Genomic DNA, 23731 nt, shown 5'->3' with positions numbered 1-23731 from the left:
CTAGCTGACTGCTGGAGTGGGCGCTTGCGCTTTGAGACTTGGCGGGGTGATCATGATGATCAGTTTTCAGCCTGATTTGTGCATTTGGCACCGGTCCCCTATTCTATTTCTTTTCCGTCATCATGTTCGCCGAGTTCCCTGAGCTCAGAGATCCCCCATCCCCCACCACAACCTGCTCCAGCTCCCCGCCGACCCTCGACACGAGCACCCTCGCCCTCCTCGATGACTTCCTCTCCACCAAAGCGCAGGAGGAGGCCCGCCTCAACGAGCTCGCGCTCGCCACCGCTAGTCTCACCACTAGCGACGACGAGGACGCCGAGGGTGAAGACGACTCCACCCCCGCCACCCCGCCCAGACCCAAAATGATGTCCGTGGACGAGTACCAGGCCGCATTCGGCGAGGATTGGCAGCTGAGCCAGTTTTGGTGCGCCTTGTTCCGCATGCGGCCTTGCGGGGTGCTAACGCGCCCGATCACCCCTTCCTCCAGGTACAGCGCGCGCTTCGCCCGCCGGCTCGCGCAGGCGATCCATGGACTCGTCCAGCCCTCGTCGACGATTGCGTTCATGTGCTGCCCGACCGCGTACGTGGGCTTCCAGCACGAGTATGCGCACGAGGGGGCGCGCTTGCTGGAATTCGACCCGCGGTTTGAGCTGCTGGGGCGCGAGCAGTATGTGCGGTACGACCTGAACGAGCCGGAGAAGCTGCCGTCGAGCATAAGGGGGAAGGTGGACGTAGCGGTTGTGGATCCGCCGTTCTTGAATGAGGTGCGTATGGCCTTTTGAGTAGAGTACGAGGGGGTGATCGGGGTGATCGGGGGCGCTAACACTGAACGGCAGGACACGAACGCGAAGGCGATCGAAGCGCTTCAGCTGCTGCTTGCACCGGGGGCGAAGCTGCTGTTGTTAACAGGAGTGTCGACGGAGGCGATCCTGGAGCGCCTGTACACGGAACCTCCGGTGGGCCCGCTCGTGAAGACCGCGCTCGAGGTCGAGCACGGCAGCGGCCTTGCCAATGACTTTGCGTGCTGGGGGAACTGGCTAGAGGCGAAATACCTGGGCAGGGACATAGACGACGACCACGACAAGCCATGATCAGTGCAGGCTCCCTCCGGTCGGCCAGCGATGTCCCCGCCAAATTGAGGATGTGCCCAGGCTAGCATATGTCGCTCAGTCCTACCAAGTGCTCTCTCCCACCATGCATCTCGTGCGACGACCCACGTTCATTCAGGCCCGCCGACTCACCATCGGCCAGTGGACAGAGATAGCCAACCTAGAGATTAGACGACTCAGCAGCTGATCCCAGCGATCAGGGCCTACGGTACCAGGCCTTCTCCCGCGAAGGTTCTCCATACACTCTGTCCTTTCCACCGCTGCTATATACAGAGATCGCTGGTCTATGTTCTCCCTCGCTTAGTCTCATGCCCACCAACTCGCAGTCAAGATCGCTCCTGACATGGTCACCGTACCCACCGGGTCTCACGATGCTCAAGCTCTCATACAAGTGCCCATCCCCCAGCGATACCGCAAGCACAGTCGCACGTTCTCTATCTATCACACGTTCCTCCGGTGCCGCTGAGCTTGAAAGAGATACCCATCCAGCCCCACATGAGAGAGTTCACTGCGCTGCCACTAGCAGACATATCCCCTTTGGGATATTCAAGGCGTCACATGATATGTTGAACTTCTGTGACGGCCTGTGACTGTACAGGGTACTCTGCCTGCCACGCTGCTTTGTGCCCTTGTGCTTTCTCCTTCCTATTGTTGTTTCTCTTGCGCACTGCTTGCACAGACATCATATCTATAGTCAAGTGAAAGAAAGGCAGGAACCGTGACACGAGGCCTCATGTGAGCCTATCGGGGCGGGGATCGTCGCTCGGGGGCTTTAGATTTTATTCAAAAAGCCGTATGCTGACTACCACTGTGGGATTGTAAGGGATCCTGGGAAGTAGCGCCGAACCTTCCCTAGTATCATCACGGAAGCTCAACACTGCCGCTGCTGGTATCAAAACATAGGATTCGCTGGGGGTTATCTAATTCTACTGAAGATCTCCTGTCGTGAACGCACTCGTACTGAGTACGAGTAACGCAGTCCACTCGGCGCTCATACAATGACCACCCGGTGCCCATACAGAGACCACACGGCTCGTACGGGTGTTGCGTCAATAAGCGTCAAGTAGACTTCCCTCTGAATCAGTGCGGTCAAGCCGTAAGTTAGCGAGACCTCGTTTTGTTGGCAGTCGGCGAGCGTAGTCGTAGTCGTCACTGGCACCCGGCGAACTCTGAGGCCGTAAGAGCCGAGGTAGCCTACCGCGTACGGGTCGTGCGTGAATGAGGCTGGAGCGAGCCTGAGAGCAGGAATACGATTGGAGGATACGGAATCGCATGCGTTGACGTGAAGACGTGTTGGAGTGTAGATGCGCGCAGATAAGCCGTGGAAGACTTCGTTGAGAACGGCAACTATCGCTCCTTGCGTCCGCGGCTAGTACGACCGCTCATCTGAGCTAGTTACGAGGCTTACTGCGAGAGGTCAGATGCCGAAAGAGGATTACCAGTCGTAAAATTTGGTAGGCGCCTGGGGCCCGTGTAGCCGACGATTCCGAGCCGCTACTGCACCTGTGGACGCCCTATTGGACAAGTATGAGCCGGAAAGGGCTAGGAGTGCATGGCCTGGGTGTGACTCCGTTCGAGTGGTAACGAGGGCCGCCATAGGAGTTGCACTCGTTAACGCGCGAGTTTCAGGGCAGAAGTCGGGCCAAGTACGCTGAGAACGAAGAAGCGCCATCCATTGCTGGGCCCAGTAATCCATTCAGCGGTCCATTGAGTCCCAGCCGCACAAGAGCGTAGAGCCGTCCCAAAGCAGCGGCGCCGGGGGCCGGAGAGGAAGGCGACTGAGATGCCATACCGGGAGTCTCCCTGCTGCGTCGGCAGGGAGTTGCCTGCGATGGCATAGAGAGTTGCCTGAGAGGCAGAGAGAGTTGCCCGCGTTGCCCGCGATGGCGTCGGCGCGCTGGCCCGGGGACGCCTCGCAGCGAGATCGTTCACCAGCGCCCGTTCCAGACGCGCTATTTTCGCCTGACGCTGGTGGCGTATGTCTGTCGTCTGCTCAGCCTCCCCCTGCGTCAGCTGCCTGCGACGTCGCCTGCGCGTCGTCTGGGGCGGGGGCGAGGAAGGAAGCGCTGTAGCTGTGTACCCAAGAAATTTCGCGAAATCGGGGAGAGGGGGGAGCGGGGGGCTATGACGGTTGCCGACGGCCGGTCGGCACATGGCTTCCGAAGGGGGAGGGAAACCGGGAAGAAAGCAGGAATTGTGGGCTTCCTCATTGGATGCGCTGCGCATTGTATGGGGTTGAATGGGGGAAAGGGGCGCTCGAGGGCTGGCAGCAAAGGGAGTGCAGAAAAGGGACGGAAAACAAACATACACGCGGCCTGCTCCATCGGACACGGGCATCACGTGTGGTCGGATGGCAAATAATCGATTAAGGCAAATAAAGTCGGATTTTGTTCTTGTCCTTCACCACCACCATCGTCGCTGCCCAGAGAGATAAACGTCTCGCGCTCAGCGTCGAGGGTCCGTCCCTCTGCCGCTTGACCGTTTGTTGATCTGACCCTTACTTCTTCTGCCGGCAACTCGCTATGTGTCATATATCCAACCTTTAATCTCTTTCTCTGCTCCACCCCACCCACCGACTCGAATCGGTCGCAAATTGGCACGCACACGCACAAACACACATCATTCTCCTTCCAGACGATATCATGGCCAACAACGCAACAACAGACCACTCCAGCACAGAAGAGGGCACCGCGGCCGACGAGGGCGGCGGCAGTCCAGACAAACCTCCAGTGAATAACGGCGTCAATGGAGCCCACAAGCACATCCCCCTCCCGCCACGCAACGCGCACGCGCACCAGAAGGCACCCGAGCTGCCGGGCGATCGCCCCACCAAGGCGAACGCGAAGGCTCCATCCGCGCCTTCGGCCGCGCACGCCGCCGGAGCGCTCTCCACGCAGTCCAGCATGGTCAGCAACGACGACACCGAGAGCACGTCCGGCGTCTCCTCCACCAACGCTAGCCGCGCCCCGTCCCGTGCGCCCTCTCGCATACCCAGCATGAACGGCTCGACGCACAAGCAGGAGGCCCCGCTGACGAAAGCGGCTTCGCTCTCCAAGTCCGGCGTCGCTGCGCACGATTATGCCCAACCGCCTTCGACCCGGCCCGCCGTCAGCCGCCCGCCGTCCGAGAACGGCGATGGCAACAAGCACAAGTTCAACTTGAAAGATCTGCTTGCCAGCGGCCCCCAGAAGATTGGCCGGCGCTCCAGCCAGCGATCGACGGCGTCCTCACGCAGATCGGACTCCCCGGACAGCCATAAGGAGGGCAAGAGCGGGAAGAAGAGCAAAGCCGGCAGCCGCGCTGGTAGTGAGGCGGGCGAGAGCACGACCAGCCTATCGCAGAAGTATGGCGTCTGCCAGAAAGTCGCGATCGGCAAAGGTGCCACGAGCGTTGTCCGCCTTGCGCACAAGTGGGATCGCAGCGATGGCGAGAAGCTCTACGCCGTAAAGGTGCGTGTCCAACCCCTCGCAACCGTATCACGATCCTGACGTGGAACAGGAGTTCCGCAAACGCAGGCGAACCGAGTCGGAAAAGGAATACGTCAAGAAACTGACGGCCGAGTTCTGCATCTCGAGCACTTTGCACCACATCAACGTCGTCGAGACCGTCGATCTCATCCAGGACGAGAACCACAATTGGTGCGAGGTCATGGAGTTTTGCCCCGGGGGCGATCTGTACGGGGCGATCAAGAAGGCGAGTATCGTCCCCCACCCCTCCGCGCATGGTTCATAACCTGCGGTCCTTCACACCCACAGGGCGGCATGTCCCCGTCCGAGGTCGAGTGCTGCTTCAAGCAAATTCTGTACGGCGTGCAGTACCTGCACTCGCAAGGCGTTGCGCACAGGGACATTAAGCCCGAGAACATCTTCTTTGATCGCAAGGGCCATGTCAAGGTAGATCCCTTCATGTGCCTTCATCTTCGTCCGCGGAGGGCTGACTGTGTTAGATCGGCGATTACGGCGCCTCTACGGTGTATCGTCTCCCGTGGGAGGCGACGATCCACATGTCGACTGGCCTGTGCGGGTCGGAACCGTACATCGCGCCGGAGCAGTTCCTTGGGAAGCGTGCGTGGCAATAGATGTGGCGAGCGATGAGGTGCTGACATGGATGTCTTTCGATATCTAGCCTACGACGCCCGCCTGGTCGACATCTGGGCTGTCGCGGTGGTGTACTACTGCCTGCACTTCCAGGAGTTGCCGTGGCGTGCGGCGCAGCCGTCGGATGCGCTCTACGCCGCGTATGCCAACGCTTGCAACTCGGGCAACCAGACGCCCCAGACGATCAGCAATCTCAGCCCCCGCGCGTGCCGGTGAGTCCTCCTTTCCTGCTTTCCTCCTTCACTTTTCCTTCATTCCGTCCTTCGTCGCTTTCCCCTCCCTCGTTCCATCTGCCTATCTGAACCCGCTTGACACCCCCCCTTCTAGCACGCTCATGCGCAAGATGCTCGAGCCGAACCCGGCGAAGCGCGCGACGATCGAGGCCGTCTTCGAGCACGAGTGGGTGAAGTCGATCGAGGTCTGCTGGGAGAAGGGCGAGGGGAACGAGGGGCACATGCACGTGAATGCGCGCCAGGTCGCCTCGCAGGTGCTGAGGGATGCGGGGATCTAGGCCGATGTCCTGGGGAGTGCAAGCTGACGGTCACCGATTTGACTGGTGCCGCTTGCTTGACCTCGACCCGACACTCTTGCGCCCTCAGCCTCTCGTTTGTGGTGGCCGTGACCCTGCGGTGGATGTGACAGTGCCTTCGATACCATTGACAGTTCTCGCACTGGAGTACGCCCCCGCACTCGTCCGCACGTCGCCCGCCCACCCCTTCTTGTGCTGTGTTGTTGTTTTCCGCCTCGCATATCGTCCGTTCATACACTCTTCGTTGTAGTTATTACTTACCCGCATCTTATATAGTATTACTAGTCGTGTGCAGTCAATATGTATGTCTTAAGAGTATACCACGTTTGACAATGAGTGGGAGTGTGAGACTTGAGGGAAGGTCCGCTTTCCTTCGATGGAGTCCTTCAAAGACCATCAATGACCACCCAAGGGATCCAAGGATCGAAGTTGGTGCCATCGAGGGCATTGACAGTGGTGATAAGGAAGTCCAAGGTGCCAGGTTGGGTTATTGAGGAGACCACCTCGCCAATGTTGCTCGACGGATTCCGTAGCAATCTTCCACCCCAAATGCCCGGAGCTCTGCTGTGCACACTCGAGAGACCGTAGAACAAATGATTATCTCAACGGCTTGAAGATCACAAGAAAGATGAGGAGCAAAGCAATTGCATTTCAAAACTACTACGCTACTGCTACCGCTCTCCAGCCAGTGCTGTCATCGAGCCCAAAGTTCCCTCCTCGCAAAAGCAAGTCGGAAACCTCAGATACGAAAGAGGGGGAGGTGGAAGGGGGTTTCCAAAAATTGCTGGAAGCCGAAGCAACCAAACGAGTCGGAAATTAATTTGCAATCAGCAAAAGACGCTACCTCAGTCGGAACTTCACTGGTGAGCGTACATGCCCGAGCACAAAGATGGGGAGGGAAGATGTCGGAGGAAGGGATATATAGGAAAGGGAGGACGCACGGACCAGGTGCGGCGGTATGCGTGCGGGCCGGCGATCAAAAGCGTGTTGAGGAAGGATGGAAGTTCGAATCCTTGCTTGTCGAGGAGCACCGATGCGTGCGCTCGGGCAGGTATGTCGCGTAAGTACACAAGTCACATTTTAGATACCATACACCGGATACAGAGAGAGACTACATGCGATAGAAATCCTATTTCCCAGAATGAAAGACCTTTTTGCCAGTGTACGCTCGCACTTTACGAGTACGTGCTGTCGAGGTCGCCGAAGCGGAGGTTGGAGTAGACGACGGACGCGTCCGGAGACTGCGACTCAACGTCGGTGGGCTTGCCTATAGGAAGCGTCAGCGCGACTTTTCCTAGCCAAAACCACTACACGTACCGCTATCCCTGCTGCATGGGCCACGCGACGTGCCCGGCTCGGACGCATCGCGGTCGAGCGGGTACTCCGAGTCGAGCCAGAGCATGTTCGCCGCATGGTCGTCCCACAGCGAGAGCACGAGCACCATCCCGTTGTCGAACGTCTCGCCCATGCGCGACATGCCCCCGCGGTCCGCGAAGGACGTATTGTCGTTGAACGCGGCCTTCTGCTGCGCGCAGAACTCGTCCGTGATCGAGTCGAACTCGTCCATGCCCTCGATGGCGGTCTTGGAGTTCTGGATGACCTGCCCGTTCTGGACGTAGATGCGCCGGATCTCGGTGAGGTCGCCGCTGGCGGTGCCGTCGGAGGTGATGAACTGGGTGACGACGGTCATGACCTGGGTGGTGTCGACGGTCTTGCCCTCGCCTGAGGGAGAGGAAGAAAGAGTGAACGAGTCAGCGACGGTTTTTAGGGGGGGTAGAAGCGCACCGAAGAAGGTCTGGTCACCCATGCGCCAGGAGTTGAAGTCGCATCCGTCCTTGTCGCAGACACCATCGTAGCGCTGGTCGCCGTCACCGCAGTCGGTGCCCTCGCAGCGAGTCTATCCCGATTGTTAGGACCGAAATCTGAGTAAGGCTGAGGGAGTACGAACCTGGCCAACGCTCGTGCACGTGTGCGGCGTGACGGCAGTTGCCTGCGAGTTCGCCTCCCAGATATCCATCTCATTGCAGCAGGTGCCGTATTTGCCGGATCCCGCGTTAGTGTCGTTGGGCGAGGGCTGCCAATCGACAATGTTGGCCTGCGAGATGATAAGCAACCGGAGACATCGAGAAGGACTGCGAAGACGTACCTCTCCGTTGATGAACTTGATGTCGTGCGGACACTGGGCGTCGCAATACCCAGTCCCGTACTTCGCGCCAGCCTTGTTGCCAGAGAACTTAGACATGCCGCCATCGGCTTCCATCTTCAAAACAGGTTATCAGCTCCAGAAGATGTACGAGTATGAGGAAAGTACCTCAGCGAAGTAGACGGCGCCGTTCAGCCCACAAGGAAGGTTTGATACGTCGACGTCGAAGGTGAACTCCTGGTTCTTGAGCTTCCAGATGGCGTAGGACGAGTCCGTGTCCATCAGGTAGACGCGCGAACCGATGTTGGTCGAGTACTGGCCGTTCGTGACGAACTTGAGCGTGAGCGCATCGCCCGAAGACTGAATGCCGTAGGTGCCCGGGTAGTCAGCGCCTTGATGCACATGTGAGTACTCGGGCTGCTGAAGGGACAGACGAAGCTTGCTTACCGTCTATAGCGCAGTTGGACGCACACTCCGTAGGGTCGGAGCAGACAGAGGTGTCCCACTCGTTCCCATCGTAGCAATTGTCGGAGCCGTTCGTGATGTGTGTCCAGCGCCAGTTAGAGTCGAGGACGACCTTGCCGTTGTGCGAGGTGCAGCCGCTGCTGGTGCACGTCTGGTACGTCAGAGACGGGTGCGTCTCCGACTGCAGCGTGCCCACTTGCTGGGCGTGCGCGCCGGCGAAGAGAGAAAGCGCGGTCAGGGCTGTGAGTGAGAACATGCTCGAAACCGCTGTTGCTGAGCCGATGGAGCAGAGCTGCTAGACGGGCTGCCCTTATATACGACCCGCGGATAAATTATGGGAAGCGCGACGGGACATGATCTTCAAAGTAGGACCCTGTGAGCGGGGCTGTCTGTCGGGTAATCTGCAAAATGGGAGCAGGAGGAGCGACACCGAGAACGCCTGCTCGCCATGTCCAGTGCAGAGCGCCGACGAGACGCCGTGCTCTGGGAGTCTCGTAAGACATAAACAGGTGCCCCACTACCGAGAACGCACCGTATTTCGTTTAAGGAAGAGCAGGCTTTACATAGGCCTTGGCTGGCCCATTCAGGTGGCACAAGAAAAGAGGCATTGAGAGGGTGTCTGGTGATCCTTGCCGTGCACGGCTCAAGAAGTTCGGAGCCTTCCTCGGTGGCGGGGACAGCACCGTGACAAGTAGAGAAGGACAGCGTGAATTCAAGGGCCCGCGCGTCGCCCAGGTGCTAATTTATTCAGGGTGTTCCACCTGACTGAGGCACGAAGCCTGGACGTTCTACGCACGCCGACAGAACGGGGCAGCGACAGCGAGATTCAAGCAAAGATCGAGCTATTTGTCAAGTTTTTCCTCAGGTTGCAGCGGCCGAGGCGAGGCCTCACCTTGCAGCAGAGCGGACATGATGGTACGAGACGATCCGTGCGAATGTTGACTTTGATCCCGCTGTTCCCACCACCGGCGTTTGCCGAGCACCCTAAACATCAACCACATTCAGTCTGCTGGCTTTCTTTTCGAGCGACCCCGCACAGTCTAGTCCTATACCCGCCGATGCCCTTGGCCGTCGATACCTACACTCAGCTCCCCGCTGGTCGGCGGTTCTCAGTTCAGTACAACTCCAAGCTCAAGCCGCCTGCGTCCACCGTCAGACCGCGCGCTGCAACCTACTCGAGCTCGACGCGGCCTCGAATCCCGCCAAGGGCGAGCAACCAGACTGAATCTCCGGCTACTACTCAACACCTGCGCAAGCCATCCCTCCCCTCCAGCCTCGGTCCCGATCGCCCGCAACCACCGCGCGGAAGGCAGACGCAGAGCGAGCTTCTCAGCCCAGGGCGGTCTCCGCAACGCAGGTCCGCGCTCTCGCCCTCTAGCCTTCCTCGCCCTGTCCCCTCTATAGCTGTCGGCTCCGAGGCGCTACCGAAACCCGAGAACGCTCCTCCCTCCGATGCCTCGAATCCTTCTCCGAGCTCTGTCCCTCCGTCTGCGCTGGCGCAGCCAGGAACCCCTCGCTCCTATGCTCGGAAGAACGCACACACTCGCCAGCAAACTATCGCAAAGCCAGACCCGAATGTTCTCGTTCGCCGCCTCGAGGGTCTCCTCCCGCCCAGTGCTCGTGTACACAATCTAGTCCAGTTCGATGTCCTGCAAGCGCTTCACGACAAAGAGGAAATGGAACGGTTCTCCCGCGAGGCCATCATTCAGACACTGGAGGAGGGCAGCAACAGTCTAGGTATGCATGCCAGCTTACGACCTGACGCCTATCTAATCCTTCCCATAGCGGTCTTTGGTGAAAGCCTTACTCGAGTCTGCCTATTCGCCTTCACTCGCGATGGTGCCCGCACCCTCCCCTCTGTCGTCGTCTCGTGCATGGAAGACCTCAAGATACGTCAGGTCGAAAGCTCCATCGTACTCCCCGATATTTCTATCGCCTGCGATCCTACCCTAATAGCAATCTTCAACTCTTCTAGCACAGACTTTGGCAACCAGGCCTTCGGTGCTCTCTCGCAGCAACCCACCGACGCCGTCCTCTCACTTCTCCTGACCTACCTCGACGCGCTTCCAGAACCCTTACTCTTCCCCGGCATCGCTGATGGCCTCCTCGTCTGGTGTTTTGACGACTCTTTGGGCAATGATCGCAAGGCCACTATATCCGTCGCTCAGGTTCTCCTGCGCCTCCTCCCCTCTGCCAACATCGCGCTGCTCTCGTATCTCCTGGAATCTCTCCTCGACTTCGGTCTGGCGAAAGACGCTGCTATGAACCAGACTTGCATCACTTTCGGGCGCTGCATGCTGGGCGGCGTGGAGCGCGATCAACGCAAGGGCGAAGTCGTTCTCCGATGGCTGCTCGAGAACTGGACAAGGATCTCCGCAGGGCTCATGTCTGACAACGTCGGCATCATCATCGAGGACGACAAGCCCCGGAAGACCTCATCTTCACCGCCGCTCAAAGAGCTGCACCTCGCGCCTCAAGAGACGCCCCGCAAGTCCTCGTGGACTGGATCGCTTTTTGGCGGCGCGTTCGGCAGTTTCTCAAAGAAGCTCTTCGACGACGATGCGATTGTGTACCCCGGCGTGCTCTGCAGCGACTCGCGCTCGACGTCGACGGGGAGCGCGGAGTCGACGTCTACGTACGCGTCGCGATCGACGACGGATTCGGATGCGTCGGAGACGGGGCCTCCGCCGTATCCTTGCGAGGTCTGTCGGCAGTGCACGCCGTTCCAGGTTGCGCTTGATACGGTGCGTGCTTATCCGTTCCTTTCTATGAGATACTTTCTGACCACCCATTCACATATATAGCCTCACCTCCTCTCCCTACATAGCGCGCACGATATCTGCCGCCTCCTTTTGCGGCGTGCGCACCGGCCCACGAAGGCGCTCTTCACGTCTGAGGTCCAGCAGGTCGAGTTCCACCTGCCGGACGATGCCCAGCAGCGCGCAGAGATGCTCGCGGCGATGGAGGTGCTGGTGCGCACGCTGAGAGGAGCGGAAGACGTCGGGACGAAAGGGGCACTGCGCGGGCTGGAGAGCACCATGCCCACCGATACGGGCGGGGTTGTCCGCCTGGGCTTCTCGGCGAGCGCGACGATCTCTGTGGAGGGGGACGGAGCGGGGGATGCGGCGCAGGAATTGGGCCCAATGCCCGCAAATTGGCAGTTGGTGCCGCGGTTGATGGGGAAGAGGGGTGGGAATGTGGCGTTGTAATCATGTGCGTGCGTCTTCGTAGATGTTGAGAGGACAATGTCGGCGCTTCGAGTACCGATGAGGAGGCGGTAATGTCTTTAGCTAGTTGGCGATGGAGAGCAAAGCAGTACATGGGCTGTAATAATATTCTAGTAGTACATTTATGGAGTCGGGCGCTCGGCGCGCGACTACAATTAGTGAACGTGCTGTCTGGGTAGTGCTGAATGTCCGGGTGGTATGGTGCATGGGGTAGGATGCAGGCGAGCGAGACCTCTAGCGAAGTGCGGGCAGGTGGGGCTGTCTACTCTAGTCGTAGAAGAGCCTCTCGAAGCGGGGTGTGCACGAGTTGCTGCGGTAGTCTGGGGGACCGTCAGCCACCCATTCAACTCAACACCACAAAGCCTCCCGCCCACTCACCAATATTATCATACCGCTTGCACGAGCAGCTGCCCTCCTTGTACAAGTTCCCCTGCGGGCAGTGCTGGAACGGCTCGTGCCTGTACCCGATATCCCTGAAGAAGTGTATCGCGGTCTTGGGCGCGAAGAGCGCGACGGCGATGGAGTGCACGGGCGCGTCGCCCCAGCGCTCGTAGTAGAAGCCGCCGCGGGACTCGAGGAAGGCGAAGTAGGCTTGATAGGCGGGCGAGCGCCAAAAGTCCATGTCGGCGATTTCGAAGTTGGACCAGACTGGGAGGGGGCGTTAGTGGGTGTTTGATATTAAATAAGAGAAGAAGACGGCGCAGTACGCACAGTGGCAGAGGTTGTAGGTCTTGCCGCCGTCGTCGGAGAGGTAGCGCATGGCGTTGTCGGGGTGGACGTATTCGGGGTGCTCCTTCATGAATTCTGGAAGGGGCGTTAGCGGGGTCGCGCGAGGTGAAAGATGTAGAAGAGGCTGCGAGGTGGTAGAGGGAACAGTGATTGCGGTTCATGAAGTGATGTGATTGCGATTCACGAGCAAACGACATTGTGCTTCGTGCACGAATATGGCTCAAGCGAGGTGCAAGCAGGGAAATCGAGCTCCAAAAAACCAAAATACAGATACCCACCCTTCGTCGTCTTCCACAACGTCGGAATCGTGGGCTCCCACTCATAGAAGGATATCGTCCAGCCGTAGATCTTGTCGTTCTCGCGCATGTAGGTGAACGGATCGTAGGCAAGGTCGCAGAAGTAGTCGACGTTGGGTCTGAAGGGCGAGTAATAGGGTGGTTAGTACATTACTTATATGATCTAGCTGAATGTAGGCGGACTCACTCGACTCTCCAGTAGTACTTGTACTGCTGCAGAAGCTCATGCTTGAAGAAGAACTAGGACAGATGTCAGCCTCGTGATGTTCAGTGTATTTGAAGGCAGTACGCACCCCAGAGTTGAACCGGCACATATTGCGATAGGGAACACTTTCTATAGGCCCTGGTTAGCATCTTGCATAGCACCTTGAGACAGATAGCGCTTCGCGAATAGCATATAGTACGACGCGAATAGCACTTTGCGATACGAATAGACCATCGTGCCACGAATAGCACTCGACGCGGATAGAGCCCAGGAATCAATCACGTACCCGCGTAGATGATGTTCTGCTCGTGCATCTTCTGCCGCCCCTGCGCAGCCCGGTCCTCGTCTATCCACTCGGGCTGGTACCAGTGCTCTGGCGGAATCAGGCCAAAAGAGATCTTCGCCTCAGTCAGATTCGAGACCGTCCTGCGAACCACTGTCAGCTCCACGACAATGAACGCGCAGCCGACCACACGCACTCCATAAACTCCTCCGTAAACGGCTGCTCGTTGAGGAAGACCCAGGGGTATCGGTTATGGTTGTTGTACCGCCTCTCCATCCGCTCGACGCTCGTCTTGACCTCGTCGAGGTCGCTGTTGCGCGCGAGGAAGACCAGGGTGGCGTTCTCCTTGCCCACGGGCGCGACGCCGGCGTGGTACACGCGGGCAGGGGGTATCGTCGCGAGCTCTTCCTCTAGGAATGGCGTGTCTACGTCCCCAAAGAATCCTGAGGGAATATATCCATGGTGGCCCTCGAGGACGAGATGTATTGTGTAGATCGCCGATGTCTGCGAGGGTAAGCGCGTAAGTGATCGCCCCTAAATGCGGGGGAGGGGAAGACGCACCAGGACAACTAGCAGTACAAAGTACTTCCGCGAGGAAGCTGGGAGGGCGAACATGGTGGAACTTGAAGGAGTGGTGGGGGGAGGTGGGAAGGCTGTGAGCTATTTCTTCGCGAGCGCAGCAGCCTCAGCCTGATCCTCCGCAGCGCGGACGCGAACACGTGAGACGCAGTAGGTGCAATTATAGGACGCGTTAGGTCGGAGAATGGAGCGCGAAAAGCCTTTGAAGGGGAGGTGTGTTCGTAAAGGTTATGAACAAGGAAGGGTTGCGAGGTTGACGGCCATGGAGCTCGCTCATCAAGCGCAGCTTCTGCTTTGATCAAGGGTGAAGATGTGGGGAAGCGCTTACCGGGTGACGATGACGACACAAAGTGCTGTAAGACAACGTTGATTGTGAGCTGGCGAACATGATCACAGTGGTATATTCGGAGTCGGATATGCAGGTCATAGAGCCGTGGTATGGTACCTGAACATGGTGAATGCAGGAAGCAAGTTGAATTCCGGCCAGAAGGTGTCCGAAATGGGCATTCTTTGAGATGTCACGTGGGACGGATCACGGCGCTCAGAAATCCGTCGGATGCGCGATCACACGAACGCCCATTGTCTTTAACCATTGTTCTCCTTTCGACACAATGTCGCGGTCAGGAGCAAGACAAGAGAGTGATCCGCGGGAGATCTCGGTGTCTTTTGACGGACTTGCAAGGGTAGATGGTTCCGCGAGGTTCTCTTTCGGTAAGCGCAGCACATGCATCCTCTTTCGCAAATTCACACTCAGCTAGGCGATACCACTGCGCTCGCGTCTGTCTCGGGGCCTATTGAGGTCAGGCTAGCAGCAGAGCAGCCAGCACGCGCAACATTTGAAGTCAACATGCGACCGATCTCCAATGTACCAGCGACAGAAGCCAAATCCATAGCCGCCTCCGTCCGCGCGGCCCTCTCCCCCTCCATCTTCCTCCAGCAGTACCCTCGCACATTGATACAACTCATGCTCCAGGCCCTCAGCCCAGCACGGGCAAAAAGTGACGACAGCCTCCTTGCCGCTATGATCAACGCCGGCTCCCTCGCCCTTTTAAACGCCGGCTCAGCCGCGATGCGGGGTGTCGTCTGCGCCGTACCGGTCGCGCGCATCCCCAGCGGTGACTCGACCATTCTCGTCGTCGATCCCGACACAGACGAGCTCTCCCGCGCCCGTGGCACCGGCTGCTTCGCCTTCCTCTTCTCCGCCGCCACTACCGACTGCGTCTGGATGCACTGGCGCAACGCGTCCGGCGCCTCCCTCGAAAACGATATCCCTTCCATCCGCGAGTTCGCCAGGAACTCCGCGCACATCATCCTCGCCGCAATAAAAGTCTGCTGCCGCAATATGGGCTCCCGCGCGCTTATGAAGCCGCTCTCCGGCGTCAAGTCGGGCGGCGACGTCGCGATGGGGTCCGGCAGCGACACGTCGGATTCGGACGACGAGATGGGCGCCTGAAGGCGTCCGTCTGTCTTCGCGCCAGCGTGCAAGTCCAGCAACCATTCGATGTTAATATGTACGATATTATGGATAAAATAAACGGCGCGGCACCGCAGTGGTCCAGGACCCACATGAAGAAAACAGGATAACAGTACAAAAGCAAGAAGCCGAATCAGTATTAGTTAGAAGGTAAGCAGCATATGGGGTCCTCCAGTCTTCACGCAAGGCAATCGTCCCATCTCCTACTGGTATCCGCCGTGGTACGTCTTCTCCGTGTGCTGGGGCTCGGGCTGGGGCACATTCGCTGACCAGGTGTACCAGGGCGGGACTTCTGGCACATCGCTTTCGCACAAGAGGACGTCGCGCGGGTACAAGCTCACTTGCCAGTAGTGTTGAATATGCCCGGGATCGCGGCCTTCGTTGGCGTGCTGGAACTCGTTGGAGCACTCCGTTTGTTGGCAGGCGTACGTCTGATCGACAGATGGATGCACTGTGTGTGGCAGCGACAAGGGGGAGACGGGAAACGCATGCCCGTAGGGCGGATAGGCGATCGCTGAGTCCGGCGGGGTGGAGGGGGTGGAGTACGCCGAGGTCGCGGGCGAGGAGAGGCTGCCGGGATCGGACTGATCGCGAGCGCTGATATCGACAGGCGGGGTGCGCGCCTGCTGTGATGCGGTCAGACAAAATCGAGGAATTCAGCCAGATTAGCTGCCACTCACCCACTCATAGGCAGCCGGCGGAGGGGGCAGGTAGGGCTGCGGTCCGCTGGGTGCCCAGCGGAATGATGGGTCGGCGTACTGGGGCGCCGTCTGGTAATGGCAGGTAGGTGTGGAGGCCATGGGCTGGGGCTGAGACGCATGCGCATCGCTCGACGATGGCACCGTCCTCGCGAACGGCGCCTGACGCTCGACACCACGCACAGCACGGGCCTTCCTCTTTTTCTTGCCCGCCGCCGGCTCCTCGACCGGGTACATCTTCCTCAGCTCCGGCTCGTACTTCGCCAACTCCGCCTCCAGCTCCTCGCCCTCGTACTTCTGCTCGACGAGCTCCGCGAGGAGCTTGCAGCGCGCCTCCTCGTACGTGTTGTTCCTGTTCGTCTTCCGGCGCTGCACAGGGCCGCGCGGGCGCGGCTTGTACTTGTAGTCCGGGTACGCGGCGAGGTGCGCCTCCTTCTCCTCGAGCTGCCGCTGCTTGTAGTACGCCTTGGTGGCCTCGGACGCCGCCTTCCACGCCGCAGTCACGATCTCGCTGATCTTGCGCTGGTCGCTCTCCGTCGACTTGTGGATCTTGGCCGCATAGTCTTTGCGGAAGAGGATGTAGGCGTTGGGCGGGCGGGGCACGTAGTTGGGGTCGTCCTTATGGCGTCTGGAGGTCGTCTTGCGGGGCGCGGAGGCCGAGGATGAGGGAGCAGGTGAGGGGGACGCGTCCGACGTCGACGACGGGATTTCGATGTGGACGGGGGGCGGCACACGACGAGTCGGGGCTGGCGCGCGCACGGGCACCTCAGACATTGCGGAGGTCCGGCAAGGCAATCCGTCAAAGGGAGGCTCCGGAAAACCGACGTTGGAAGGTAGTTGAGGGACCCATCTCTGCGGGGGGCATACTCCGGGGGCTAGAAACGGACGTGAGCGACCTGTACGACGCGCGCGCGCAGATCGGCGGCGTACCTCCAATAGGCGCGGGCGCGCATAGATAATCTTCGTTCGAGTGCTGATAACTCTGCGAACTCTGGGAGAGGCCGGGGACCGGGTACATGCTGGGCAGGCTGGGGGGATGAAGACAGCGCGAGGCAAGGGATAAAGGGCTTTATAACAGAGTTCCCGGAATACGGTTGGACGCTCTTTCAGATCCCATTTCATCATCTATCCCCGCGTGGGCTGCCCCCGGGCACATCAGTCGCTCTGTAATCACATTCTCTGCTTCTATCACACAGTGTGGCGGGAGTAATTCCGTCAAAGACAGCCCACGGGCAGGCGCGCTGAGTTTCGCAACAGGCGGCCCTGGTTCATTTTACTTGGTCATAGACATGGTGGGTGGCCAGAGGCACGTTCTGCATACCGATCCTCGGCTACGGCGCGTCTTGATGAGAACCAGCGTGAGACGGGTCATAGATCCTGACCCGAGTTGCCTATTGTTCGACAATGGCGCGGTACGGCACGCGCCGGCAGCTTCCGTCCCCGATGGCGGATCGCCTCACGATCGGCACGCCTTATCCTGCCTTATCATTCGCTGAGATGGTGCGCAGGTTCACCGCCACAACCGCCTTATGTTCACCTGGCCTCAGGGCCGTGTTTCGCCAGCACATTTATTCCAGGCCGCCGAGAGCAGGCGGCCCTTCTTTCAATTCGATGTGATGTAGTGACGATGTAGTGGGACACGGGGCTGCTCGTTCTCCAACATGAGGTGCGACGGAGCTCGCGACTGGCTTTGACTGGTTCCCATCAGGCCTCGTTGCAGGGCGAGAGTGGCCGCTCGTGCGACGGGGAACCGGGAATTGCCACAGGTGCGCCGGCGATCGATGTGACGGGCCACTCTGGTTCGTCTCCCCGTCCCTTCACCACTTCACACGCTCCGCCGCAGGACTGAGAAGGCGCCCCTCGTGTCGTGTTTCCCCCGCTCGTAGCACTTTCCCCCGCTCCGTGGCCAAATCCTGGCGTTTTCCCGCGCTCCACGTCGTAGCATGTTCCCGCGCTTACCAGGGCGCGGCGCCCGGCGAGACGCCCTCGGCCGCGTACACACCCTGCTCGACGACGTTGCGCGCGCTCGCGACGCAGCCCTCGAGGAGTGGGATCCCTGGGTACGCGTACGAGCCGCAGAGCCAGATGCCGGGCCCTTCTACCCCTCCTTCCCTCCGCCCGCCACCCTGGAGCGGCCCCAGCTTCCCCTGCCCTTGCCACCATCGTCTACCGTCCGAGTTGTGCAGTCCCCGTAGCGCGGCCTTTGCCTTCCGCGTGAGCACCGAGCGCTCCAGCCGTGCTACGCTGATGATGCTGTCCTCGCGAGGCGGGAACAGTGGGTTCGTCGTCTGGTATATCCGCGGTGCGTCCGGCGGGTAATCCGCAGGCAGCGGGAGAACCTGCGTGGCCATCGCGAAGTACGGTTCAACGATGAGGGGCGGGTTCCTCTGGCTGGCCAGCCGTTCCCATGTCTCGTGGGTGGGGAATGCGGAGCCGGGCACGATGAGGTTGAGGTCGCGGCGGTCGGCGGGAGCGGGGGGCTGCAGATTGTCGTCGGTGTGGTTGATGACGATGTTGCGCTCGTAGGTGAACGTTTGGAGGCAGGCGATCTGGGCGGTGACGGCTTGGCGCTTCGCAGAGGATTGGGGCACGGAGTCTGCGTAGGATTGTAGGAGAGGCACCGCCTGAGACGCTTGTGTCGCGAATATGATGTGGTGAACGCCAGTGATACATTCTTGTCCGGTGGGCGTGGTGTACACAATGGAGGCTAGGTCGGGATGTGTAGGATCAGGCTGTATGGCGGTCGTTGTCGCTGATAAATGCACATTCTCCAGGCCTTCAGACAATTTGGACACGACCTCGCGGACGCCATCGACGTGGACGAAGTGATCCGTGCCTAGTGTCAGCCAGATGTAATCTGTAGACTCGGTGAGCGCCAACGTAGGAAGACGAGGCAGAGCACATACCAAGTAGGTCTTCCACAGGATGGCTTAGTATTCTCCTTTCCGGGGCCGTGCATACGGCAGAAAATAAGGGCACGAGGGTGAGGAACACATATTGCAGCCAAAAGTCTTCAAGACCGATAATCCTAGTAATCCAGTGGCGTGGGCGTACATGAAAAGCCCAGTCCTCGAAAACCATGTCTTCGACCCCCTGGATCCGGAGCCAGGGCACTGCCTGGACGACAAGCCAGAGGTAGCATAGAAGTAAGTGGAAGGTGTAAACGTAGTGTCGCATGTATGCTCGGAACATGTTCCCCAGGTGCGTTTCTGTACTCTCGGCGCACTTGAAGGCTCCCTTAGAGGACATGGGGTATTTCTCGGACGGGAGGTTAACACCCTTCCGACCTGACGCCCCGTTGTAGAGCAGGTAGGTGGACATCTCGGGGAGCCCATGCTTCGACCCGAGATTGAGTAGGCGAGAGAAGGAGTAGGTGAAGTTCGCGACGCGGACGCGAATGCCCAGCTTCTTGTACATTGCGATCAGCTGGGGGTAATGACCTGCGCGCGCCTGGTTAACGACGACACGAATAGGGGGAATGCTCATCACACACCTCCCTGGAAGGATCGCATCGGTACATTGACGCGTATGTCTTTCTCCTCCTTGGTGCCTGGAACGCGTACGGACACGGAGGACGCGTCCATCCCTAGCGCGTTTGCCTGCCGATCGGGGTTAGGCCCCACTCTTTAGGCACTTGAGGTGATAGCGCACCTTCTCGATGATATGCACCTCGAAGCGTACATCCCCCTCATTCTCCGCGGGACGCGCGAGAAGATGGGCGGCGGTTAGACCGGCCAGACCGCTGCCAATGATCGCGACTTTGACTATTCGCGCCATTTAATTGGGGCCAGTTCAGCTAGCTCAAATTCGGCAGGTTGCGTCGTCAATTGCAAGTTCAGGAAATTCTGAGGGGAAGAGAAAAAAGGAAGGGACGACCAAGCGTCATGCGGGCATGGGAATAGAAAGATAGCCGGCAAGGCTTGCATGACTTTGCGAGCACTCTGGCTTGTGTGCGCTTGTTTGACCGCACACGGATGCACGGAGTTTGCCGTTCAGCAAGTTCAACTTTCGACGACCATCTTGACTTCAACTGCCATGGTCAGTCCGCTACCAACATCGAAGTAAAGGAACAGTTGTAGGTCTAAAGAAGATGTCAGACTCTCTACAAGGAAACGCGGCTCTTTGGCTCGCTTTCATCATGATCACAGATCACGTCCACTGGCAATGGTCCAAAGGCTACCTCGAGGCGCAACAAGTTGTAACTTTTGCAGATGATCTTCCGACTTTTTTCTTAATCTCATGTATGGCATGGGTCGCTGCCTGAGGATCACCTGTCGGCACGTAGATCGTCTTCAAGTACCCTATCGGCAGTCTCACTCGACTACCTCGCGCATCGGGCACTGTCTTCGACCCTTCTTCCGCCTCCGGCCCTCGGGAGACAAGTCTGCGCAGCACCTTGAAACCCAACAACTACTCCGCCCTTGTCAGCCTCTCGATGAATGCCCGACGCAGCCTCGTCGCGGACTTGGCGCCCGCAGTGGGGCGCCGCACCTCCCATTATGACTGTGGGTCCCCCGTCGCTAATGCCGTGTTCATCGCCGTCGTGCAACTGCTCGCTATATATCCAACGCGTCCTTCGCTCGTCAACCCATCTTCCAATTCCCCGTACACATCTTCCCACTCTTTCCTGTTCATTCGCCCGTCTTGCCCAGCATGGTCCCCGCCGCCGCTCTTCTTCCCCTGCTCGCCTTCGTTGCTCCGGCGCTCGCGAAGAACAACAAGCGCGGCCTCGCGTACTCCGACAAGACCCCGCTGGACGATATCAAGGCTGCGACGGTCGACAATGGCGCGGCGTCGTGGGTGTACACATGGCAGACGCTGCCTGCGGACCAGATCAAGAACTCTGGTCTTGAGTTTGTCCCGATGCAGCACGACCGCAATGGGCTTGCGGACCTGTCGGCGAACCTCAATGGCTTGGGGGCGAAGATCGTGTTGGTGCGTCCCCTTCAAACTGATGAAGCAGGAGCAGACAGGCTGACGAGGTTTATCAGGGCTTCAACGAGCCAGAGCGCGGCGACCAGGCGAACATCCCCGTTGCTGAAGCCGTCCAGTACTACAAGGACAACTTTGTCTCCCTGCACGACTCTGGCGTCCGCGTTGGTGCGCCCGCTGTCAGCGCCGCACCCGAGGGTGCGTCCATTCACTTTTGCATCACTCCTTCGACACTCGCATTGATCACCGCCATTCATCGCAGGCCAGCAATGGATTAAGGACTTCATGAGCCAGTGCGGTGATGGCTGCGGTATCGACTTCGTCCCCCTGCACTGGTACGGCGACGGCGCGCAGTACTTCCTGGATTACGTGAAGGAGTTCCACGGCTGGGTGAACAAGCCGTTGTGGGTGACTGGTGTGTCTTGATTGTTTTTGTGGATGCAGATGAAATGGGTCGCTGATCATGTTGCATGTGATGTAGAGTTCGCCTCGACGTCGACGGATGCCGGAGCGGTCTCCGACTTCCTCACCACCACTGTGAACGCGCTCGATGGCGCCGACTTCGACTTTGTCGAGCGCTATGCGTGGTTTGCATATGGCGTGAGTACTATATTCTTGAACACAGTTCTTCTTCCCCACCCGATGTATCCTCCTTCACACTTGCTCACAATTCTCTCCCCCAGCGCGTCCCCAACGACGGCCAGTTCATGGACCTCCTCGACGCCAACGGCGCTGCCAACGACCTTGGCAAGATCTATCTATTCGAGTAGATTATTGGGCCTTCTGAATAACTTAGATACCTTTGTAACTTATGAGCGAGCCTATATATTGGGTGTCTAGTTTTCATGAGTTCCGTAGGAGGGAGGAAGACCGGGCGCATGAGGTTGCGAGGACCCTCGCATGACAGACGGTGGCAAAGCCGTCTTGCGTTCTTGCTTGCTTTCATCGCTGCGAGGATCTTGCTGTCCCAAGCACATCTGCATTGACTCTGCCGCTCATCCGAAGGAGCTTTCTGTGATATATTCGTGATAACAATACATCCCCGTCAACCCAAATCTTGCCAATAAATACACCCCCATAAATTAGAGAAAACATCAAGCTTAGCAGACGATGTCTTGAGCAGCCCGTCAGCAGCATGTTTTTATGTCCACTCTCAAAGGAATACTCACTACGCGCGTAGTAGCGGAAGTTGTCCGCGTTCTGCATGGCTTGGTCGTGGCCGAGCGCAAGCGCCGGGTCGACGCCGTACGCCGTGTCGAGCTTGCCGAAGAGATGCGAGACCTCGTGGACGAGGACGTCCGCCTGGCCGTTGCCGCCCGGGCACTCGGGCGTGTCGAGCGGGAACGTCCAGAAGGGCGCGCACATGTAGACGGTGCCGCCGACGATGGTGCCGTCGCCGGTTTGGGCGATGGCGGCATAGGCGACGACGCTGGGTAGGGCGATGTTGAAAGGGATTGGGGGAAGGAAAGGTGAGTAGGACATACCCCTCAGAGCAGTCACCCTGGCAGTTGGTGGAGAAGGTGGAGGGGTCCTCAATCACCTGGGTGGCGGCGATGTTGCCGAAGACGCCGCCGACGGTGTTGCGGTCGTCCTGCGAGTTGGACTTGAACCACTTATTGAAGCTGACGAAGAGTCAGAGGCAAGTATCTTTCAGGCGTCAAAGCACCTACATATCACCCGTGCCCGTTTTCGCAACATTCGCCGCATTCGACGAAAGCTCATGCGCGCGGTTGTATGCCTTCGTCAGCGTATCCTTCTGCCCCGCATCATCGCATCCCTCAACCTTCACGCGCTTCGACATCTCAACGGCGCGCGCCGCGAACTTCGCCTTCGAGGCCTTCACGCCCTCATCCGACACCGTGATCGTCGCGTTCGCAAAGTACGGGAGCACACTCGCGGGCGCGGTCTGCCCGTCCCACTCGCCCTCGACGTACTCAAAGACGTTGTCGGTGATGGCGAGGTAGTCGCCGGGCGCGTCGAGCTTGTGCGTGCCGGCGAAGTCGATGGACTTGGTGGTCGACTGGCCGGCGGGGAGGAACTGCCAGGCGTCGGCGGTGACGCGGGATAGGTCGTAGAGTACGCCGGTCATGCCGTTGAAGAGGGTCGAGTTGCCTGGGGTTCAATGAGTGTGTGCATCTAGTTGATGGTAGATGGGACACATGCCACTGTCAACATCGTAGAGATCGAACTGCTTGATGGAGAGGTCGGAAAGAATGGATCCCCACTTGAGCAAGGAAACGTCCTCGCTGCCCGTGTTCGTGACAGTGGCGACGACCGAAGTCGCGGAGTCGCCCGGGGCAAGGCTGACGCTCACGCTGGGCGTGGCGATGGCGAAGCGCGCGAGGACAGCGAGGGTAAGGAAGGACAACATGACGAAGGAAGGGGGAAGGGAAAGGGGTACAGCGCTTTCGGAAAACCTTGTCATCTTGAACTTTTTTTTTCGTGAAGCAGGTTGAGGCACGAACCTAAGAATACTTGCGCAGATGGCGCTTTGAGCACGCTCGCCAAGCCCTCGACGTTGCGTCGCCGCATCGCCCTGTGCAGAGGCAGCGATGGGTGCCCTTCGAGCCCCAAGCCCGCCTTCGCAGCGAATGCACTCTCTTGGTCGTCGCCGGTGGCGACTTGCGCGCGGAAGCCTTGTCCGCAGCTTTTGGGGACGAAATAGCCTGATATCCTATGCATGTACACCCTCGAAGCCTGACCATGCCGCTGCGAGGTCCGCAGCCCGTAGCTGTCGCTCCCAGTACACTCGGGCACAACGGACGAAGCGGAGGTTGAGAAACGCGACATCGACGCCTTGGCGGGAAAGAAGTCGACATCTATTCTTAGTTGTGCCTTGCGCTCTCTCACAGAAAAAAAGTTGCTGTGGACAAGGTTTTCCGAATCTGCTGTAAGTGATTATGGGTGCATGGTGCAGCTCACTCTTATATGCACTTTGCCCACCCGCGTTTGAGGTGAATGGCAA

The 23731-nt window shown here is 58.9% G+C and overlaps 13 protein-coding genes across 13 annotated transcripts; 7 read left to right on the top strand and 6 right to left on the bottom strand.

Moving 5' to 3' along the window:
* The first annotated feature begins 1 nt into the window (after position 1).
* On the top strand, positions 2 to 1273 carry SCHCODRAFT_02609189 (uncharacterized protein). The gene is made up of 2 exons (XM_050344363.1): positions 2 to 764; positions 837 to 1273. Exons 1-2 carry the CDS (start codon positions 123 to 125, stop codon positions 1089 to 1091), a joined length of 897 nt encoding a protein of 298 aa, XP_050201962.1. The 5' UTR covers positions 2 to 122; the 3' UTR covers positions 1092 to 1273.
* A 1433-nt stretch (positions 1274 to 2706) lies between these two features.
* Positions 2707 to 3376, bottom strand: SCHCODRAFT_02609181 (uncharacterized protein). The gene has a single exon (XM_003038961.3). It carries the CDS (start codon positions 3333 to 3335, stop codon positions 2721 to 2723), a length of 615 nt encoding a protein of 204 aa, XP_003039007.1. The 5' UTR covers positions 3336 to 3376; the 3' UTR covers positions 2707 to 2720.
* Positions 3377 to 3491: 115 nt separating this feature from the next.
* On the top strand, positions 3492 to 6086 carry SCHCODRAFT_02609175 (Pkinase-domain-containing protein). Its single transcript, XM_050344362.1, has 6 exons — positions 3492 to 4558; positions 4608 to 4802; positions 4865 to 5002; positions 5056 to 5173; positions 5235 to 5418; positions 5534 to 6086. Exons 1-6 carry the CDS (start codon positions 3752 to 3754, stop codon positions 5715 to 5717), a joined length of 1626 nt encoding a protein of 541 aa, XP_050201961.1. The 5' UTR covers positions 3492 to 3751; the 3' UTR covers positions 5718 to 6086.
* A 512-nt stretch (positions 6087 to 6598) lies between these two features.
* SCHCODRAFT_02609170 (glycoside hydrolase family 7 protein) lies at positions 6599 to 8626 on the bottom strand. Its single transcript, XM_003038962.2, has 7 exons — positions 8326 to 8626; positions 8047 to 8270; positions 7882 to 7995; positions 7684 to 7830; positions 7521 to 7632; positions 7053 to 7457; positions 6599 to 7002 (listed from the first exon to the last, which is right to left on the bottom strand). Exons 1-7 carry the CDS (start codon positions 8597 to 8599, stop codon positions 6911 to 6913), a joined length of 1368 nt encoding a protein of 455 aa, XP_003039008.1. The 5' UTR covers positions 8600 to 8626; the 3' UTR covers positions 6599 to 6910.
* Positions 8627 to 9319: 693 nt separating this feature from the next.
* SCHCODRAFT_02563894 (uncharacterized protein) lies at positions 9320 to 11552 on the top strand (the record flags this gene model as incomplete). The annotated part of the gene is made up of 3 exons (XM_003037633.2): positions 9320 to 10080; positions 10129 to 11087; positions 11148 to 11552. The coding sequence occupies exons 1-3, from the start codon at positions 9402 to 9404 to the stop codon at positions 11550 to 11552; spliced, it is 2043 nt and encodes a 680-aa protein (XP_003037679.1). The 5' UTR covers positions 9320 to 9401.
* A 198-nt stretch (positions 11553 to 11750) lies between these two features.
* On the bottom strand, positions 11751 to 13829 carry SCHCODRAFT_02140002 (glycosyltransferase family 15 protein). The gene is made up of 9 exons (XM_050341912.1): positions 13645 to 13829; positions 13280 to 13587; positions 13087 to 13226; positions 12889 to 12929; positions 12783 to 12835; positions 12578 to 12714; positions 12282 to 12374; positions 11949 to 12218; positions 11751 to 11890 (listed from the first exon to the last, which is right to left on the bottom strand). The coding sequence occupies exons 1-9, from the start codon at positions 13696 to 13698 to the stop codon at positions 11838 to 11840; spliced, it is 1149 nt and encodes a 382-aa protein (XP_050201960.1). The 5' UTR covers positions 13699 to 13829; the 3' UTR covers positions 11751 to 11837.
* A 444-nt stretch (positions 13830 to 14273) lies between these two features.
* Positions 14274 to 15115, top strand: SCHCODRAFT_02489793 (ribosomal protein S5 domain 2-like protein; the record flags this gene model as incomplete). The annotated part of the gene is made up of 2 exons (XM_003037634.2): positions 14274 to 14373; positions 14421 to 15115. 2 exons carry the CDS (start codon positions 14274 to 14276, stop codon positions 15113 to 15115), a joined length of 795 nt encoding a protein of 264 aa, XP_003037680.2.
* Positions 15116 to 15339: 224 nt separating this feature from the next.
* Positions 15340 to 16852, bottom strand: SCHCODRAFT_02662380 (uncharacterized protein; the record flags this gene model as incomplete). Its single annotated transcript, XM_003038964.2, has 3 exons — positions 15340 to 15762; positions 15817 to 16709; positions 16765 to 16852. 3 exons carry the CDS (start codon positions 16850 to 16852, stop codon positions 15340 to 15342), a joined length of 1404 nt encoding a protein of 467 aa, XP_003039010.1.
* A 386-nt stretch (positions 16853 to 17238) lies between these two features.
* Positions 17239 to 17456, top strand: SCHCODRAFT_02488006 (uncharacterized protein; the record flags this gene model as incomplete). Its single annotated transcript, XM_050342890.1, has 2 exons — positions 17239 to 17334; positions 17382 to 17456. 2 exons carry the CDS (start codon positions 17239 to 17241, stop codon positions 17454 to 17456), a joined length of 171 nt encoding a protein of 56 aa, XP_050201959.1.
* On the bottom strand, positions 17398 to 19719 carry SCHCODRAFT_01209538 (uncharacterized protein). Its single transcript, XM_050341245.1, has 4 exons — positions 19486 to 19719; positions 19328 to 19433; positions 18741 to 19274; positions 17398 to 18691 (listed from the first exon to the last, which is right to left on the bottom strand). The coding sequence occupies exons 1-4, from the start codon at positions 19609 to 19611 to the stop codon at positions 17790 to 17792; spliced, it is 1668 nt and encodes a 555-aa protein (XP_050201958.1). The 5' UTR covers positions 19612 to 19719; the 3' UTR covers positions 17398 to 17789.
* Positions 19720 to 20487: 768 nt separating this feature from the next.
* SCHCODRAFT_02487003 (uncharacterized protein) lies at positions 20488 to 21192 on the top strand (the record flags this gene model as incomplete). The annotated part of the gene is made up of 3 exons (XM_003037635.2): positions 20488 to 20769; positions 20826 to 20964; positions 21029 to 21192. The coding sequence occupies 3 exons, from the start codon at positions 20488 to 20490 to the stop codon at positions 21190 to 21192; spliced, it is 585 nt and encodes a 194-aa protein (XP_003037681.2).
* Positions 21193 to 21727: 535 nt separating this feature from the next.
* Positions 21728 to 23183, bottom strand: SCHCODRAFT_02609155 (zincin). The gene is made up of 5 exons (XM_050344361.1): positions 22930 to 23183; positions 22437 to 22878; positions 22251 to 22388; positions 21936 to 22195; positions 21728 to 21880 (listed from the first exon to the last, which is right to left on the bottom strand). Exons 1-5 carry the CDS (start codon positions 23135 to 23137, stop codon positions 21867 to 21869), a joined length of 1062 nt encoding a protein of 353 aa, XP_050201957.1. The 5' UTR covers positions 23138 to 23183; the 3' UTR covers positions 21728 to 21866.
* Positions 23184 to 23261: 78 nt separating this feature from the next.
* On the top strand, positions 23262 to 23660 carry SCHCODRAFT_02488068 (uncharacterized protein; the record flags this gene model as incomplete). Its single annotated transcript, XM_050342892.1, has 1 exon — positions 23262 to 23660. A coding segment is annotated over one exon (399 nt), but the record flags the coding sequence as incomplete, so codon positions are not given.
* Positions 23661 to 23731: the final 71 nt, after the last annotated feature.

The sequence above is a fragment of the Schizophyllum commune genome, assembly GCF_000143185.2.
Source record: "Schizophyllum commune H4-8 unplaced genomic scaffold SCHCOscaffold_2, whole genome shotgun sequence".
NCBI classification, from domain to species: domain Eukaryota; kingdom Fungi; phylum Basidiomycota; class Agaricomycetes; order Agaricales; family Schizophyllaceae; genus Schizophyllum; species Schizophyllum commune.
Note: the sequence above shows the minus strand (reverse complement) of the source record. Positions and strands in the feature narration are given on the sequence as shown.